Genomic DNA, 20689 nt, shown 5'->3' with positions numbered 1-20689 from the left:
GCATTTTGTTATGGGAGTATCATTTTGAACTTAACCCGGTACTCAGGAAGGAGGAAGGACCTCGGAAGGACCTGCCCAATTTATGACCTCTGCTCTGCTGGCTGCGGCTTTTGTTTCCTTTATAAAGCCCCCAGGAAAATGCGGGCCCACTCTTGTTTTCTAATATCACAAACCAGAATTAATCAGTCATTTATGCAAGCGCTTCATGTCCCCTGTGTTAGTTACTGCAAAAATCTTTCTCCTGAGCTAGATTGAACTGACCTTGTTGTGACACCAGTGGTGCCCTTTTACATCCCGTTTTATAATGTTAGAAATTGAATTTGATATGCATTAGGCTCTGAAAATGGATCTGTGAGTTTAATGACGAACTGTGTGAGGGAAAAATATTTGATTTCTATACTTGGGAGTTCAGTTGCCCAGTTCTGGCCTCTAGCATGCACTGAAAATTGGATTTCCACTGCCGCATGATTTAAAATTATATTAACCAATAAAAGGCTGCTGACAAAAGCAGGGTTGCCAGTAAATACTACTTTATGCTGTTCTTTTCCTTGTCTACAGCCTGCCTGACCTCAGATTTTAAAAAAAGCTATACTTAAAGGCGGGTCATCTGCATATCAACATTAAGATAATTTTCTGATAGTTTAAGAAGTAAATGCTCAGAAGATCTGTGAAGAAGGTCTGACCACTTGTCCGCCCTTTTGCGCATAAGATATCATATCTTACTGTGCCTGAAGACGCTCTGGTCATTGTAGCTGCTATCTACTTCTTTCATAAGTAAGAGAAAGCCTGATAGACATTGTTTTCTGTTATAGTATTTCCATATCCATGTTAAAGCTACATTGAATTTGCAGTGTAGAAAACTTCATCTGCTGAATCCTCCGATTTCTACTCAATGCTAGGTGTCAGTTTAGGAATGAACAAAATGCACATGGTATCTATTTTCAGGACTGTTCGGGAAAATTTAGTTCCATGGTATTTGCTGGGTTTTAAACAGCCTTAAATGCTGTCCTGGACAGAGACACATTCTTAATTAGAGCCTGAACATATAACCCTGAATGTAAAACCCTAACACTTCATTAGTGTTTGTGCTAAGCATTCCTGTTGCGGTGGACCTCACCAGACATAAGGTAATAGTCCTGCACTGACTGAAGATGATGTTGCTGTGTTGTGTTTAGTTTAAAAACCGAATAATTAAATTAAAAAGTAACTTGGTGATGCACATTTTCCAGTGCCTCATTTCACAGGGAAGAGGTAATTTAAAAGGGCAGGGTATGTCAGGTGTCTGTTATTCATGTAGTTTAGGCCAATTTTTCTGAACGTAAAGCTTCTTGGCGTAGGGAGGCAGCCCAGAGTGGCTGCTCTCTTCTGCAGTCTGATGCTCAGACCCACTTTGGAAAAGCCAGGCTCCAGAAAATCAGTATTCTCAGAGCACTGGGCATGAGAAGATCAAACTCTTTCTGGAGAGGGCCTGTTTTTTGTGTGTGCTGTCTCTCTTTCTTGCTCTTTCTCTCCTCTACTGGGGGTATAGATAAGTTACTTAGCTAATTAAATAGGAGAGGGATTACTTGAGAATAAGCATCTCTCTGGTGAGCTAATCCAGAATAACTGTGCTGTTTCCAGTGTGCGCTCTCCCATGTTTTGCAGAAGCAGCTCTGTATAGGCTGATTCTTGCAATGCAGTATATGTTGCTCTGCAAGCGGGTTGCACGGTATGGTTGGTAATTTCTGCTCAACATGAGTAGAATTAGACTAGTTTTGCTGCATTATGCTTAAAGAGCAGTAAAAAATCAGCACAAGCTGAGTAGAAGTCAATGGCAAACCAGAACAGTAGTATTTTCTGTTGTCTTTGTAAATGTCTGCAGGACTGGTGGATGAAGTTCACTTGTGCTCTGAACAAAGTTGTGCAGTGCCCGTGTCCTCTTCCCATGCCTCACTGCCATAAAGCTGTGAGTGGCTTGATTCAATCCCTCTTGCTACAGACACTGCGGTGGCATACTACAGTATGCGTGGTACGCTGCAGGAGACCACCCTCCTTTTCTCAGTTTTTTGAATTAACGTGGTAAGAAAAGTGCTCACTCTTGAACACAGAGCAGGTGCCACAGAAAGCTCTCAACTCAAACTGTTCACCTTCAATACCTATTGTTATTGGCATTCTCTATTCTCTACCGTGCGAAAGCTCCTCTCCAGTGTCACTGGTAACAACTTAGCCCATAATCAGGAATTAGTAACTCTTTTAATATTTTATAGGAGTTCAGGAGTCAGCGTACCTTTAATAAGACTTCACAACTTGAAAGGGAGGAAGGGAAAGGAGTCAATATCTCCACGATACAAAGCAATTTGTGCGTCAGGAGAATGACCTCTGCTGCAGGTGTGGAGAGCAGTGGGCACACGGGGCAGGATATTTCCTGCTGTCCTGACATCACACAGCTGTGCATTGGACCTTTTCTTCTTAAGGCCAAGCTTAACGGAATCAGTAGGAAATCGGCTTCACTGTTTTTAGCGAAACCGTTTTTTTTTCTCTCTCTTTGCTTTTATCCCTGTGTTTGATGCTTTAGCTTTCTCTGTTCTTTAAATCTGTACTTCAGTGAAACCAGGAAGAACCCAACTGTGTATTTTAAAGACCCACATTTTCCATACTTTTTTGTATGAAATAACAACATTGATTTGTTTTGCCAATTATTCATTTTTCTACACCACGCACAGAGTTGTTTGTTAAAAGCTCTGCCACTTGTTTTTTATTTTCTAGCGGTGTCTCTAATCCCACATCATGGGTTTTACTTTATTGAAATCATACATAGCACCACTTGCCACCCGCTTTTAAAAACCTTTGTTTAATTCTTTTCAAAACAAACATATTTAAATGTTTTTCCTTTGATTCTTAGACACTGTCGGGGTTGCCAGATCAAGACTCTTTCTACGACGTGGTGGACTGTCTGGAAGAGCTAGGCATTGAAGCTATTTCACAGAGACACTTGAACAAGAAAGGAACAGACTTGGACTTAGTTGAGCAATTTAACATTTATGAGGTAACATAACATGCCCTGTTTTATGCATCTTACAGCTTGCGCAAACTTCAAAGCCAAGAGGAGGGGGGAATGTAACCTAGGTGAAACTTGGTTATCTATTTTATTTTGAAAGAAAAACATCTGGTTGCTAGAAGTATTATACACATTCGTATATGTGACCTGCTACAGCACATAGCTGCGTTTAATGCAAATGCATTTCATGCTAAAGCTGGGGCATGCTCCAAGGCAAACCAGCACATTTACTAGCCTCCTTAGAGGCAGTTCTGCCTGCAATTAAAACTTTCTCAGACTGCTAGTTACACATCCTGCAGTAAGTCAAACTACTTTCCATATGCAGAAGTATTCAGCTCATGAAAAAGGTTCGGCTGAGCTTAGCTTCACAAATACTTGTTCTGCGGCTGAATACCCAGCAAGTCCTTGTTTACGAGTTTACGCTGGACCAGATCCTATACAGTTTGCAGCAATGGAGTAATGAGTGACTCCACATTCACCACCTAGGTATAAAATAACTGCTTCTGAAGTGTTTATACGTAAGGGTAGGATAGCCAGTTTCTTAATAAATAGCTTCTTTTCAGACTTTGGGAAGTGTTGCAGCGGGGATATTTAGGCTGAAGTTAATGTAATGTAAATGTGAATTCGTGTTCTGGTGTGATGAAGTGAAATTACTTTATCTCCAGCAAAGTCCAGCAGAGGATTTGTTAGATTTGATTCTCCATTTTCTTCATTAACTCTACACCCATGTCACTTCACTAACTTTAGCAGAGTTAAGTTTTATACACAGCATTTTGCAGGAAGAGTCAGAACATGAGAATAAGAGGGCCTCATGTTCTTCCTTCTTTTTCTGTTGTCAGAGGCATCAGTTCATAAAATCCTTTTTAAAAGATTATGATTAATCTCAAAAGCTGGGGGGGGGGCGGGGGGGCGGGGAGAGGAGGGGGCGTGCATGCTGTGCCTACTGAAAGACTTGATTGCAAAATTAGCTGTTGGCTTAGTCAGGTACCACCTTTCTCCTGATGACCAGACTAAATTTAGACATGCCTATGCACATTCTTTCTTTTTTCTGCCAGTCTTGTTCTTTACATGAATTTCTTCCCCACTGATACAGATTTCACACCCTAAGCGGAGATATCACACTTCCCCCTGCCTTTCTTTTGTTAAAGTCACTCCTGGTAAGAATTATTAGAATAACAAGACTAATAAAAGCAAGAAGACACACATTCTTCTGATCACCCATATCTCCCTCTTCTGTACCTCTTATTTGAATGGATCTTTCTCATATAAAGATTACTTAAATTTTATGCTGCATTTCAGCTGAGATCCACCAGTGCCTTTGTTGTTTCTGCCAGCAATATCTCTCCTTACGTACCCTAAGGTAGCACTTGCTTTGTTTCTGTGAGAGATATGACACCTTGGCATGTCAACAGCAGACTGTAGTTCAAGATAGCAGGTGTTGCACCTATATTTCACTCCTCTGCTATTTCCAACTGATGAGCTCCCAACCTGTGTCAGAAGTTTCTGTCAAATGTCATTGTGGCCATGCTATTCTCAGCATCATTCTTTTCTGTTTCTCTGTATTGACAGTGCTTCTGAACTGGCAGGAAATACTTAATTTTCCACTGAAAAGCATACATGAAAGTAATTACGCTAACCTAAAAATTGGGAGGGTTAGAGGAGACGTGTAATCTGTGTTTTTTTTCTTTTAATCTATTGTGGTATCAGTTCACAGAAATAGTTTTGTTTGTTAGGTTTTTTTCCTTTGTTTACTTTGCAGGGAGATCTGTAAAAATTGAGATTTTTAAGAGGAATGCAGTTACACATACATCTGCTGACCTCTTCCTTGGCTGGGAAGAAATGATGGCACTATTCTAAGATACTTGCTAAAGTCGTAAACAGTAACTTCCACTCACATCATTACAAGTGTCATGTGTGAACATGAGGAAATGTTCAGTCAGTCAACTCATGAAAAGTTTTTCTGTTGATTTCACTAGACCCAAGACTTCACCTAAGTATTTTGGAAAGAAATAAAAACAGCTGGGTGTCCAACAATGCTCAGTTTCCTTGAAAATTAAGTCCTACATTAAAAAAAAAAAAAAAATCAAACAAAACTAAAAAACCCTAGGAGATATATAAATGTATTGTTACAGATCCTGTAGTGTTCTTTACAAGGTGTCAGTATATAATTCCATTATTAGAGCTGCTACACTGCATTGATGGGCAGACAGCAACTTACAGGGATAGCTATAGAAATGGTGATGCTTATAGGAGTTAATCATGTTGAGATCAGTTAATTTTTAAAGTCTAGGTCTGAAGACCTGTGGTACCTAAAGGAACTGTGTCAGAAGCCTCACCTTTCCTCCTTTCTTTCTCAGATGACACTGAGACATGAAGATGGAGATGAGAGTGCTGAGCCCCCTCCCAGTGGGCGCAGGGACCGGAGAAGGGCCAGTCTTGGTGCTAGTGAGCGGAGGGGGGTAGAGCGACGACGGAGCCGCAGGCACTCGGTACAGAATGTCAAAAGCACTTTATCAGCCCCTGCGAGTCCATGTAGTCAGTCGAACCCTAGCTTCATGCTAGGCCATGGACAGCACGTTGAAGATCTCAGTGAGAGGTAAGTGCATGAGCTGGGGGATACTTCTTCCTTTCCCCTGATTACTTTCCATTATGTTCATCTCACTTTATTAATCTGCCAGACTTTTGTTTTCTTTTTCCCCTCTTTCCATTGAATTAAAGAAAAAAAATATTTAAATTTAAAACAAAAAAACCCAACAACATCAACAAGAAGAAATAGATTTGTAGGTGACTTGATTTATATACATAGATAAGTTCTTTGGCACCGTCTACCCTAAGTAAATGGACCCAAACCACATGAGGTAGAGCATGTGATATGGGAACTAACCAAGGTTAATCTTATCCACTGACAGATTTTGTATTCAATATAGCGACATAATAGAAGATTGTAACAAGGGCATAGTCACATTAATGCAGTCTTATTTGCCCTGTATATGTCACAGTTCATTCTTCCCTGCCCCCTGCGCTTCGCAATCAGCGTTCCAGCATAAATATTTTCCTTTGAGGCTACGCTGTATGTATCATTTAATGCTTTATAATTAGTGAAAGAGAGACAGCAATGGTTAGTTGAGCAGCAGTCTGTAACACCAGAGTCAGTCAAAGCTAGTAGCATTGCCAGTCCCATAATGGTTGGCTTGGGCTATGCATGCTTAGGAAAAAAGGGAGCTGTTGATCCTCGGTGTGCCTGACTACCTCACAAGAGGGCTGGAATTAATTTTGCCTAAGTCAGATGTCTGATCGTCTTGCCTCCCTTTGATGTCAGTGGAGTGCAGCAAGCACTGCTAGGCCTTCGGTTATCTAACGTGTTCTACATGCCTGAAATTTCAACCAAGATGAATCATGCTCTGAAACTGGCTGTTTCTCTCTGTTGACCATAAAGGGAATCTGGCTGACTAGCTCAGGTGAAGGTGCATACCCTGCAGATAGCTAAAGCTGGAAACATCTGTCATCCCATGGCTCAAGGTGCAATTTGCAAAACCGAAGCATGATCCATGAAGAGCATATCTTGGGTTGATTATAACATTTGGGAAGTTCTTTGGAGGTTTGTGTTGGTTAGCACTGGATGTAAATTTAGTGTTACATGTAAAGCAGTCCTTCTTGCAAAGCAAACTGAGTTGAGTAAAGCTTAATGGCTTCAGGCAATACAAAAATATAAGACTTTTTTTTTTCTTCTTCTTCTTACATTTGGCAACATATTCATGCTTGTTTTCCATCACCTTATATTGGTCGGGCCTTTAGTGAGCTGGAGGCTGAGTGCCCCATGGTCTTACAGGCTGATGAGAATGATGATGGTGCATTTGAGGCTGAGCTTAAAGCATCTTCAGTGTGAGTACAGCTGGGGGCTTCAGCCACTCCTCATGGAAAGCCTCGCGCATGTCCTTGGGCCCTTACCAGTGGTGACTGAGAATCTGTACCTGTGGATGTGCAGCCGATATCATTGATTTGTTAAACTGATTAGTTTAGATTAGAAATAAGGGGATTCTTCAGCTCTACAGAAATTGTTCATTCTTTTACTGTAGTTAAACAAATACAAGTCGTGCAGGATAACAACTGCTACCAATACATTTTCTTACTATTAATGTTTGCTTAATAGCTTTATTTTTCATTCTTCAGTAATTCCTAATGAATTTGTGTTTGGACTGATTTTTAGTGTCGGAGCAGTAGGAACATGGCAGATTAGTTTCATAAGTTCTTCGAAATATTCTTTCACCAGCATAGCATGATTTCAATAATTATCTTCCTTTTCTGTAAATAATTATTCAGTTCTGCTCTGCATCCTTCTTGAAGCTGACATAATTTAAAGCATAATTTAAGTTTAAATACAAAAAAAAAAAAAAATCTTCATTTAAGCAGTCAAATTTAATTTCATGTTGCAGTTGTCCTTGGAATATTCTCTAGGAAAATAATTAAATTAGCTTCAGCTCCCTATGGAATTTCTAACTTGCTCACCTGCCTCTCTAAGGAAAGAGGCATTCAATTGTGAATTTATGTAACACTGATCTTCACTTCACGTATTAGTTAAATAGAAATCATTCCCCCCCCCTCCCCCCATACTCCAAACCTCTTAGCAGGTAAAGCCAGGGAGTATTACTTGTAACTAACAAATCAGGTTTGGTTTTTTTTTCCCATTGGACATTACAGACCACAGAATATGTTTCAGTACACAAAGGTGGAAGTTTTATGTCCAGTGAAATTTTCAAAGTTGCCATAGCAAGAAGCTAGTCAACTGTTGGTTCTTCTATAAATCCCGCTGGGTTTCTGGTAACCAAATGTTTCAGAAAAGCTGATTCTATCCTTCACATTTTTAGTCTCATCATCTACCCAAATCTGTAGTTGTGGTAGGAAGAAGGAAACCAGCCTTCCTGCTTTATCATAGCCCAATGAGTCTCTCAGCTTTCCCTGAAATAGTCCAGATGAATACAATAGGATCTCTTCACCTGATAGCTAAACTGGGACAAAAAAATAAAGTGAATGTTTCATGGTTACCATTCATTAACATTTATACAGAAAAATGGTGAAGTTGAATGACTCGTACAAAGTTTTTACACATTTATAAAGTTTTAATTAGCCTTGGGTGGAAAGAGGTTTTTCTTTCTGCATTGTTCCTACTGGAATCAAGTTTTCAAATTTGAGCACATGGTCTCTGATGCAACATATTTATTGCTTTAAAGGATTTTAACAGAGCATCATAAACTTAGGCCTTGCTGCAATTTGCAATGAAATTTTAAAATCGTATGTCAAAATATGATGTAGGCATCACCTGGTTTGTCAAAAGGAATGCTTATTGTGTGCCTTCTGTTTCCATCACTAAAGCTGCAGAGAGGAATTTGTACAAATGGAGAAGAATTACTTATTACCTCTTTAAATTGAAAGTAACTTTTGTTCATCCAGGAAAGATCCGTCTTCTGCTAATGACCTTCTTTTGGTTCATAATCCTAGTCCCTCTCGAGGAAGGAACAAAGTTTGCAATAAGATTTTACAGTGTTTTATTTTCTGAAAAATAGTCTGGAAAATGGATTTCAATCTCTATTCCTTCACTACATTTTCTTTGCCAATAGGAAATATAGAATCATAGAATCGTTTAGGTTGGAAAAGACCTTTAAGATCATCAAGTCCAACCATTAACCTAACACTGCCATCCCACCACTAAACCATGTCCCTAAGCACCTCGTCTACCTGTCTTTTAAATACCTCCAGGGATGGGGACTCCATTCCAGTGCCAAACAACCCTTTCTGTGAAGAAATTTTTCCTAATGTCTAACCTAAACCTGCCCTGGCGCAACTTCAGACCATTTTCCCTCATCCTATCAACCGTTACCAGGGAGAAGAGGCCAACCCCCACCTCACTACATCCTCCTTTCAGGCAGTTATAAGAGGGCCATAAGGTCTCCCCTCAGCCTCCTCTTCTTCAGACTAAATAACCCCAGTTCCTTCAGCTGCTCCTCATATGACTTGTGCTCCAGACCCCTCACACCTGCTTTTTGCTCTCCTCTGGACATGCTCCAGCAACACAACATCTTTCTTGTAGTGAGGGGTCCAAAACTGAACACAGTATTCAAGGTGTGGCCTCACCAGCACCAAGCACAGGGGAAGAATGACTTCCCTACTCCTGCTAGTCACACTGTTTCTGATACAAGCCAGGATGCTGTTGGCCGCCTTGGCCACCTGGGCACACTGCTGGCTCATATTCAGCTGGCTGTCAACCAGTACCCCCAGGTCTTTTTCTGCCAAGCAGCTTTCCAGCCACTCTTCCCCAAGTGTGTAGCGCTGCATGGGGTTGTTGTGACCGAAGTGCAGGAACCAGCACTTGGTCTTGTTGAACCTCATACAGTTGGCCTCAGCCCATCGATCCAGCCTGTCCAGGTCTCTCTGCAGAGCCCTCCTCCCCTCGAGCAGATCGACACTCCTGAGCGATTTGGTGTCATCTGCAGACTTACTGAGGGCACACTCAATCCCCTCATCCAGGTCGTTGATAAAGGTATTAAACAAAACCGGCCCTAGAACTGAGCCCTGGGGGACACCGCTTGTGACTGGCCACCAACTGGATTTAACTCTGTTGACCACAACCCTTTGGGCTTGGCCACCCAGCCAGTTTTTTACCCAGCAAAGAGTACACCTGTCTAGGCCATGAACCGCCAGCTTCTCTAGGAGAATGCTGTGGGAAACTGTGTCAAAGGCTTTGCTGAAGTCCAGGTAGACAACATCCACAGCCTTTCCCTCATCTACCAGGCGGGTCACCTGGTCATAGAAGGAAATCAGGTTAGTCAAGCAGGACCTGCCTTTCATGAACTCATGCTGGCTGGGCCTGATCCCCTGATTGTCCTCCACATGCCGGGTGAGCACACTCAAGATGTAACTATATTTATGATAATCTTACTGTGTCGTCCTGCTGGTATCTAAACCTTGTGTGTGGCTGCAGATGTCTGTGTCTGATTTTACAGTGGATTAGCACCACCAAGTTCAGTGGAATTGCCTTTGATGGACATGGTTAGAGATTAAAATCACACTGTACGAAATTTTGTTTTGGGCAATATTCTTGGTTATTTTTGGACTTCACTACCAAAATCAGTAGAAGATTCAAGTTCTTCCTCAGCATTCTCCTTCCCACAGTATTCATGTTTCTTTTCTTTCTAACTCCGTCAGCTGGTTTGGCAGTTACTTTGCTTTTGTTTACCACATCAAACAGGTTGTCCACAGTCATCTGCTTTGTGTCAACCGATAAGTCTTCCAAAAAGAGAAAAATCCGTGGTGCCGGTAAAATAAAAAAAAGACAATATTGGCCAAATTCTGTCTCACAATGCTCTATATCCAGAAAAGCTGTCTGAAGTCAATGGAGTTGCTCTGATTTACGCCAGGCTAATTGAGAGCAGACTTTGGGTTTTGAGCTGGGAAAAGTTGACCGTAAATGCTAAGGGCAACCAAAAGGAAAACTTGTAGGCCTTCTTCATCCATTTGGCAACCTTCTTCCAAACTTAATGTATTGCTTTTTTGCTTGTGGTTCAAAACAAATAAAGACCCAGATCTGCTTTGTGTTAAAATAGTTTTCATGGAGAGTGAAATCCAGGCTAATGTGTCTGTTACTAAATAAATAAAAAAAGAAGTTGATAACAAATACTAAGAAAGGCTGAAGGTCAGCTTAAGGATATGCAGCTGCTGCAGTGTATGTTAAAATGCCAGTTCTGACCACCAGCAGGTTTGCTTTGCTCAGAACTTCTTATTTTTACCATGATGGCATAGAACACCGAAAAGCCTGGAAGGAACTTCAGTCCTGTTAACATGAAGTTTTAAATGCTTCACTGAGGGCACCTCCTAAGGTTTTCTGCCCTGGTCCAAATTGAGGGCTCTCAATATGTGGTCTAGCATGCTGTTTCTTAAGCGGTAGACATTTAAACAAATTCTTCTATGGTTGTTTTTTTTTTTTTTCTCTTTAAAGTAAAGCTAGCTTTTTCCAACCACACAATGGATAGAGATGGGGAAAAATATAAAGAGTGTCATGGAACTTGCACATCCCTGTCTCTCTCCATGGGTGTCCCATCAGAGCTGTGTCAGCCAGATTTAGCAAACGTACTCAAGGAAGCTTCTGTGAGATTTACACTGGCACCTCTTACCAGCATTTGAGTGAACTGCTCTGTAGAATTGTGGAACTAGGTACAATCAAAGACTGAGGTTTATAAAGTTGTGAATAGTTAGGATTAGGTATTTACCTCACTTTACTACACTCTCTGCTTTCTTCTTCTTTTTCATAGCTTTGCTTTGCTTTATATCTTTGAAAATAGTAAAAGAATTACTAGGATTGGTCATAAAACACTATGTGCGTTCATATGGAGATAACCAGGCCTTGGTTAGGACTTTATTGTCAGTATTCCCATGTTTGAAACCTAACAAGCAGAAGAGCTGACAGCCATCTTAAGAACCCATCAGAGCAAAGCCTGCAGCCTGCATCAGTGACTGAAGCTGGATTTAACAAGCTCTTTTCTAGGCTGTGGGGCTAAAAAGGCACGAGGAAGACCAACTGTTGAGGTTCACCTGAAGCTTCCAGATTTTTCAATCTGAAGAAACTTGGCCTTCAGGAGAACTGTATTGAAAAGGGGAAAACAGCAAAAGACCAAGCAGGGAATTATGTGCTTATGAGCTGTGCTTTTGTTAGGGTCCTGCCTCAAAGGCTGTTAGGAGTCTTCCTCTGAGCAAAGTAGCACGGGGAATTCCAAAGTTTCCTGCAAATTTCCAGGCTAGCTGGACACAGCACACGTTGTACGGTGCAAACTGGGTTCAAAGACTTTCACAGCCTTCACAGTCCTAGAAAAAATTGGAAAATTGTTGTCTAAATAAAGGAAGGCTGTGCTGAGAAGTCATAAGGATGAAAATACATGTTTCTGGTGCTTGAGGATTGCTGAGATGCAGGGAGAGATCGTGACACTATTTTGGTTTTACCAGAAAACAATGAACACAGCTGAGCCTCTGATGCTAAGCATTTTTCTTGCTTAACTTCGGATTCCTGTCGAGTTTCTAACCAACGGCACAGACCTTAGTTTGGCTATTATGCTCCATTAACTGATTATTCACATTGCTTCATGTAGAGCCAGGCCTGCAGGGGTGGTTTGTCCAAAATACAGCTGAGACTTTTTTTTATTATTATGATGTTTTTCCATGTTTTCAGACATCCTAAACCAAAACTAATCTTTGATTTTTCTCTAGCATTTACTATGGCAAAGTTGTAGGTCATGATGTTTCAAATTCTGGTGTCTTTCCACTACATTATGTGGAATGTTTTGATTAGGTAAATACTTATGGCTATAAATCAAAGTGCTGGTTAGAGTGGTGGGTGGGGTTTATTTTATTTTATTTAGGATGGGTACATTCCACATCTCTTAGAGTTGCTATCTGTGACAAATACAATGAGTGGTATGATAGGTATGAAACAGCAAAGTGGGGAGACTCAACATCATCATTTAATGCAGGATTCAGGCTGTGATACGGCTTATTAAAAACCCAGAAGAGAAAATAAATTAATTTATTTTTATTGCTGTAACAGAAGGAAACAAATACATTTTTTCCTAGACTTTTATCTCTGGTTCCTGTGTTTAGATATTTAAAATAACTGAGGCGTGAATCCAGACAAAGAAAACATCTCCTGGATAAACATGCAGTCACATATCTGTGGATATGCTAAGGATCCCTTTACTACTTATATGTATAAGCTGGGCTACCTAGCATCTGGGGGGAGTGGGGGGGCGGGCTTTGAAATAGAATGGCATATGATCAGTTATGGGGGAGTTACTAACTTTTTTCACAGTTTGGTTAGTATGGGCAAAAATAAAAATGAGATGTAAAAGCAGTGGTTTTGGAAATAAGATTCATCCATGAAATTAAAAGGCTTGGTAAGGTAGCATCTGTTCATAGCATCAGACTTTTATTAGTCTTTGACAACATAAACATAGAAAATCTGATCTGCTATTTTATGTTTGGGGCAAGGAGAACATGTTTATTTCTCTTGTGCAGGTAGGGTTATTTAAAGCATGAAGTCAAGCAGATTTGAAAGAAGAGAGAATAAAAATGTGAAATTTGTGATCTTACTCTTTGTAAGAATACCTTGGAAGCTTCCATGAGGAAGAGACATGAGACAGGTTAATAAAAATTTTCTTTCAAAGCCATACGATAAACAAAAGACTCCAGTGATATAGAGATAGGGATTGACCCATGATTGCTTGATGAGTATCTCATGTACTGGTCCTAGTATTGTCTCAGGTTGATACCAGCATTGTTTACCTGAATTAAAATATATGTGTAGAAATGTTTTGTACTTCGTATAAGTGCAGAGTCCAGGTGACAGCACTGTACTTTGCCGTAAGGGCAATGGCAGATTTTCCCCATTTGAATTTCAAGAGGAATGAAGAAAGCACTGAGAGTTAAATGAGATTATAGCTGCATGGCAAATGAAAGCATAGCGTGACTTAGCCTATTTTTTTTTTTTTTTTACTTTTTTTCCCACTCTGTATTTAGCTTTGGTGAACTACCTGGAGAAATAACCTGATCCACATCAACAGAAGGAAGGTCTTCCTTTCTCCAAGCTAGCTCGCTTACCAGCCAGGACTGGGGAGCCTGAGGGCCAGCCTAGTACTGTCTCAGGTTGATACCAGCATTGTTTACCTGAATTAAAATATATGTGTAGAAATGTTTTGTACTTCGTATAAGTGCAGAGTCCAGGTGACAGCACTGTACTTTGCCGTAAGGGCAATGGCAGATTTTCCCCATTTGAATTTCAAGAGGAATGAAGAAAGCACCGAGAGTTAAATGAGATTATAGCTGCATGGCAAATGAAAGCATAGCGTGACTTAGCCTATTTTTTTTTTTTTTTACTTTTTTTCCCACTCTGTATTTAGCTTTGGTGAACTACCTGGAGAAATGTAATGCCAAAACAGGATGCAAATACGTTTCTCTGGAGGTCCATGGCCATGTCTTATGCACTGGGCTGTAAGTGCCTTAGAGAGTTCACCTTCACAGAGTGTTCCCAGTATTTGTAAACACAATCCCCTGAGGCCAGGAATTTTTTTTTTACATGTATGATGCGATGGGATTTTAAAAAGACAGCGGTTTGGCAGGATGCCATTTCCAGATGCCTCCCTTTGAAGTCAGGGGCAATAACAGTAACCTTCAAGTGTCAACCAATATGCAGTTCCAAGCTCTGAAAACATCGTTTCTTCTCTCTTTCTGTATATATTTCAGTATTTATTGGTCTGAAAGTCTCTCTACATCATGAATCTGTTTCTTCACCTCTTCTGCTCATACAAATGTACAAACAGCAGTGCTGTTCAGTGATCAGAGAGTTGGGACTCCTGACATCTTCGCACAGCCTTGCCAGTATCTTAAGCAAGGCTCTGCTGTCTTGCTCTGCTTTGATGTGTCCAAATAAACCAACTGCATCTATTAAAAAAATGTGGAGGCATTACCTAGGTATTATTTAGGTGTGAAATGTTATTACTGACCATATTTTAGGGATAAGAAAATAACAGTAACCTAAAGAGCAGCGTACCGTGAAGGCATGGGAGAACACACCTACTTTACATTGTTTATCGTTTCTCAGCATCTTTTTCTGAACAGTTTTCTTTGCTTTAGGGCAGGAATAGTAGGATAATTTTCCTTTTGACCTATGTAATTACACATCTTAGTTTCCTTTCTGTGCAGAAGGCTGAATTGTGAAGCCTCGCAAGTAAGTTCTTATCCATATCATTTCATATATTTTCACCTTTACATAATTGCACCAACTGCAGTGGTCTAGAACAGGTAGCAGTGGAATGGAAAGGGGCAGGGGGGGCTTTCCCTATTGGTGGTTTCCTTAGGGATTTTTTTTAATGGAGGAGGAAAGTATGTTGCCATATCTTCATACAGAGTAATAAATGATTAATTTAAATTATTACCACGTTTGGCTTTCGCATAAAAGACTGCTGAATCTGTTCTGGCAGCAGGGAAGAAGGATAAGTGTACCAAAGCATTTGTTTGTTTTACAAGGACTTAGGAATTTGGCTATGAATTGTGCTGTCTAACCTATGAAAGTGGAATTTCACTCGTAAATTGAGGACAATGGCAAGCGATTGCAAAAGAAAATAAAATTGCATCCACTGTGACTTGTAAAGATCTCTCCTTGATGGAACATTTTTCATTTTCTATTTGTTCACCTGTGAGGGTTTCAGAGAAGCAGCTTTCCAAGTGCTGTGCCAGACGTAAAACAGGTCAGAGGTTTGAAGGGAAGAGGGGAACAACCTTGAAAGGAATATCTGTGAGATCAACCCTAATATTTCTTTTAGAATAATATCGTGGAATGGCTAATGGTGATCTTACTTCACTGAATGTGGCCTGTGGTCCTTGTCAGGAGCTGCTCCTCTGAAAGGCAGTGAAAGTTTGAATGAAAGTAAATTAAGGAAGCTAATCTGAAAAGCAGTTGGCTTAATTATGAAGAGAAAGGGAGAGAGAAAATTCCTCATCAGTAATTAACGGCACATAGGGTGATTTTCAGAGCGTGTGGGCATAGCAGCCGATAGCTTTGCAGTTCCCCAGTCCTTTCTTCTCTGGGTTGCTTCATAACTCCAAGGCCCCTTTTTTCACTGAAGTCCAGTGTTTGCATTTCTTGGGAATTTCTGTATAATTCTGTGGGTGGTCACAAAAGGCTCAGGACTATGCTTCGGGCCTTGTCTAATAACCAGCAAAATTAAGAAGGAAATATTTAGTAAGACTTTAGTAAAGGTTAAATAAGCCCTACATGAATGGGAATCATATACCAAAAGGAAGATATTTTAATGTGCTGTTATTTCATGAATTAACTTTTATGTGCAGACCAAAACATCGGTAGCCTAATTATGACAAGACCATCCTTTTTCCTGTTGTTGTATTCAAATTTTGGTGGTCAGGTTCTTCCTGAGTTAAAATTATTTAAAGCATATCTTACACTTCAAAAATTTGCTTTGATAACAAGCAGAGCAGAATGAGTTTCTGAGCTTATGCTTATTTTCTTGCTTTGGGTTTTGTTTTTTTTCCTTCAGCACAGCCTTTGATTTTTCTGTTACTGTATCTTCAAGGGGTTTTTTGGAGGGGGGGGAGTGAGAAACTTTTGTTTCTGGGCTACAAGCTAGAACAAGGAAAGCCTGAGTTTCTTCAAGCTGCATTCACCAAAACTACGTGAAGGGAAGATTTTGGGGGGAGCCTGATGAGGACAGTGGCTAGATAACCTTGTACACATTTTTCAGGTCTAGGGACCAGTAAGATGGAGAGCATTTTTTGGTGCTTTGAGTTCTTGTGGAGTGAGAGTCAGCATCTTCAGAATGGTGCCTTAATTTTAAAATTATCTAGCTCTGGCTAGGTTAGGTGTGCGTTAGGTATGATGCCTAGCGTCTTATGGACTTTGCCCCTGCCTTCAGCTAAACTTGTAGAGGAGTCCATGATTATAATTTCCTTTCATCACCTTGTGTTTGTCATTGTTTGTGTCTCTACAACTTAAGAGTAGCTATTTACTAACAGCAGGATAAGTTTGATGGGCATTCTTTTTATTTCTTATTTATTTGTTTATTTAGAAAAGGAAAAAGGTTAATGCAGTAGTTCTAAAGCCTTTGCCTGGATTTCATTTTGATGCCCTAGTGGTTCTCTATCCATAAACTGCACTTTCGTAGTCTTTTTAAATAAGCACATATTTTAAGGGGCTATTTCATGTTAGTTGCCATGACTGATGATATACTTGATATATAAAGATTTGTGGGGGTTTGGGGTTTTGTTTGTTTGTTTGGTGGGGGTGTTTGCCTGTAGCAGTAATCCATTTTAAAGATGAAAATAAACACAGTGATTGTTTTGAAATTTGTTTTCACTGCTATAAAGCTTTTGTTTGCATACTTCTAATCTGGTACTGTTATCCTGGAACTGAAGTAACCCAGCAATAACCTTAAGGTCAGCCGAATATATCTGATCCTTCAGCATTAGCTGAAACCCTTCCTCCCTGCCTCAGGATAAATATTTGCCTTTTGTTGAACATAAGTTCCTCTGCACTACTGAAAAACTTGCTGGCTTCTGCAACATCATTTAATTGAAAACCTCCCTATGAATCATTTTTTCTTTATTTAGTTCTACTACTGTATTGATACCAAATTTGCATGTGTATGTGAGAGGGAGAGTGAGCTTTTCCACACTATCCCTTCTCCATCGCACACAAAAATGCACACTTAATGCTGAAGGGTCCAGGCGAATTCACAAATCTGTTCTGTTTGAGCTTTACAAGAATGTCATCTGTAGTTGGTGTTTTCCTTTTTTATTAAATAATCAAATGTGAATTTTCCTTTTCTGCGTTTTGGGAAAGAGCTAGCAGGTACTATCTGTTTTCATGGACATAATTTCTGTTCTCTAACAATGCTGAGAAACAACTGCCACCATTGCTTTGGCTGAAAGAAGACCACATGTGATTCCTGCATGTGAGCTTACCCCTCTCCTCTGATCTGAATCTGATCCACTTTCTAGGGATAGTCCAGGCATCTGAAACTGTGAGTTTAGTTGCTGAAAGAGGACTTTCCAAGCGTTGACCATCTCTCCTATGCTTGCACCTATTTCCATTGTGCAAGTTTCCCTCAGGGGAACTTGGCTCCCTCAGACTGCAGAGCGTGCCCACCTCCATGCACACCACCAGTCATCTCAGCAGCCAACACATGCAGAGCCAGCTCCTTCCTCTGGCTTTTCCAGCCAATTGCCGTGTACCTGCTCTCCTCCTAGAGGAAGTATTAGCAGAGGAAGAGAGCTTTCCAATCAAAGCTTCTTCTAAGATTTGATCTGCTCACTTCTTCAAGCCCACACAGTTAATTGAGTTTTTTATTATCCACAGTTCAGATAGATGTGCAATAATCAATAAGAGATTGACTTCCAACCAAATATTCAACTTGGAAACAGTGCCCATCAGGGATACATTAACGTCTGATTATAAACTGTAAAAACAAGTGTGCCATACAGGGTTGCTGTATGTGCATATTTCTTTTGAAATATGATATTCTCAAATAATACACAAATTAAGGGGCTGTCACTCTTGACCTGCTCCTTTAGAGCACAGCAAGTCATAACATCTGAGAAGTGGGGTCTTGACTTTTTGCTTCCTAAGACAAACTTGCAGATAAACATCACAGCAGACAGAAGTATTTCCTTCATGTGACATTATTAATAGTTCACGACCCATTGCGAAGGAGGACAGGGACTAAACATGCCCTTCAGCTCCATGTCATATCACCTCCTAGTCTAAGTTCTGTTTCTCGTTGCAGGCAGGAGTGTGTCTCTACGTATAGACTGAAACCAAAATCTTAGAGTTCCCAAACTGGTCTTTATGTGATAATGGTTTTCAGTCCAGTAACTGACTTAAAGATGAAATCAATTCCCTGTTTTATAACTTAGCCTTCCGCATATGGATGTATTGAACACTTACCTGGAAGAAGCATGTGCATAAAAAGCTAAGGTCCTTTAAGTATGGCTATTTTATGCATATTATGAAGAGCTTTTCTATTTTAATCACGTTTTTAAGCAAATGCTAGTGCTTATGGAAAATACATCATTGATGAAATTGAGATATCACAGTTTTGTTACCTGATTTGTTTTTCAACTGTTAACCTGAGCTTACATGGACATTTCTATTGTAATTCTAAAAGCTGCTTGGTTTTCAGGATTTTTTTGCAGAAAACTAGTCCTTCCAGGGTAAGGTGCAGGAAAGTTTTTATGAGGAACAGGTCATATATCCTAATTTTATGAAGGCTATTATATATAAGGTTAATTCAGGGTGTTTTCATATTTATAATTAAGCTAGTTGTATGGGAATTATATTTTCCCAATAATGGATTAGAATGATGCTTTGCAAAGCAGTAAGAAACCCAGATGACTGTATTTTAATTGATTACCGCTCACCTGTAGTATTTAATATACTGCTCACTTGACAGTTGTACACATTCTACACAGAAGCTCAGCATTTTCAAAAATGGTTGCTTAAAATTAGAATAGTAAATCCTTATTTAGTTCCAAACTTTGGCTGGCTCTAGGGAAACAGGCTGTAGGGTAAAAGTAGTTTCAGACCTCTAGATACCAATTAAATATCCTATTCTGATAAATACTGATTGCAAAAACTCTGAACAGTGAGGAAGGGAACAGCTTTCATTTCTGGTAAATAAAAGACTTTGTATCAAGACTTTAAATTGTAGGCTCAGGGTTATAAACACAAGATGTAAAGACAGGATGACAAGATCTCAAGGAAAACACCCAGGATGTGTTGCTCACCTGGCAAATGATAGTTTAGGGGCCTGATGATCCTGTCTTCTGAAGTGATCCTTAACTATGAGCTAACCCTCTCGGTTCTGGATGCTTTTTTCTTCTCACCTTCTCTTTCCATTCAGTGCAAATATAACTCCGGTGGTTCCCAGTTCAACCCATATTATATAAACTCCTGTCCTTACTACCACGCAATCATGTGAACAAATACATTCTCAAAGAACCCTTTCAAATTTCTGAGATCCACAATATCTGATGAGTATTTCAGTTACAATTTTGGGCATTTTGAGACAATGGAGGAGAGGAAGGAATTTGACGTCATAGATCTGGAAACCCAGTGGGAGCTTAAAACACAGCAATAACGAGGCTGCTCTTGTTCATGTTAGCAATAGCCATGCTATCGGCATTATAGGATGCATTGTGCTATTATCAGAGAACCATGATCTCACAAAGCTTCTTGAGTTGTTTCCCAAATGTGATTGCTGTAGGACTGGCAGATGCAGACCTTTGCCCTTCACAGGAGATAATAGCAAAACTAGTGTTGACCTGCTTGCTAGTAAGGAGGAGGGATAATATGAGTGCTCCCTGGTAAACTCCTTTTTGGTTTGGTTTTGGTGGTTTTTTTTGTATACCAATGTATATGTGTGTGGAAGTCGAAAGGTATCTCTATGGGGGATACACATGTTTGTGGAGAAGGCGAGGTGATGGAGGGATGACAGCTGAGATGGTTATGTCACTTTGATACCTTAGGAATGGTTGAATGTGTCTACCTTACAGGTGTTTGTCCAAGTATTGGAAATGTTTGAGGTGGTGCCATTTTCCTGCGTATTCTGTAACTAACTCCATATAAATGCAACATATTTTGGATTGACCCTCTGCATTGCACTCGATGAGTTCATGATCTCACATTGCAAATATTCATTACTCTTATGACACTGAAACTAATTCTAAATGGAAAAAAAAAAAACACAGAGCATCCCTTCAGAACTAAAGAAAAGAAAACCAGCTTTCAGGAAAGTGCAAGGAATATAAGTGTCTTACAAACTTTATTACTGCTTGTATGTTTTACTTTTTGCATGGAGCATCATTTATCATTAAATCAAGCGGAGCCTGGATGAACTGCAAATGCAAAAGAAGTCCAAAGAGAGAACATTTTCTAAATCTTCCACAAGTCTGTTGGTTTGGGGAGGAAAGGCATAAATGGGAGGGAGAGGAGACAGGCAATGTAGTCTTTTTGGGGGGTTTAATATAGTTTTTTATTTATGTGGCTTGTAGGTTATGGAGGCTTTACGTGTGACTTACAATTCTCCTTTGCCAGAATTACTG

The 20689-nt window shown here is 40.0% G+C and overlaps 1 protein-coding gene across 1 annotated transcript in view; it reads left to right on the top strand.

The window, feature by feature from the left end:
• The window catches only part of FHOD3 (formin homology 2 domain containing 3), a 165987-nt gene that overhangs the window by 42073 nt on the left and 103225 nt on the right, over window positions 1-20689 (top strand). Inside the window, exons 4-5 of the mRNA XM_035895475.1 lie at window positions 2882-3025; window positions 5395-5633. Coding sequence (XP_035751368.1) covers window positions 2882-3025; window positions 5395-5633 — 383 coding nt within the window. The remainder of the gene's footprint in view (window positions 1-2881; window positions 3026-5394; window positions 5634-20689) is intronic.

This window comes from Egretta garzetta, unplaced genomic scaffold (assembly GCF_000687185.1).
Source record: "Egretta garzetta isolate BGI_Z169 unplaced genomic scaffold, ASM68718v1 scaffold405, whole genome shotgun sequence".
Taxonomy (NCBI): domain Eukaryota; kingdom Metazoa; phylum Chordata; class Aves; order Pelecaniformes; family Ardeidae; genus Egretta; species Egretta garzetta.
The sequence above is the reverse complement of the archived record's forward strand: the minus strand, read 5'-3'. Positions and strand labels throughout refer to the sequence as shown.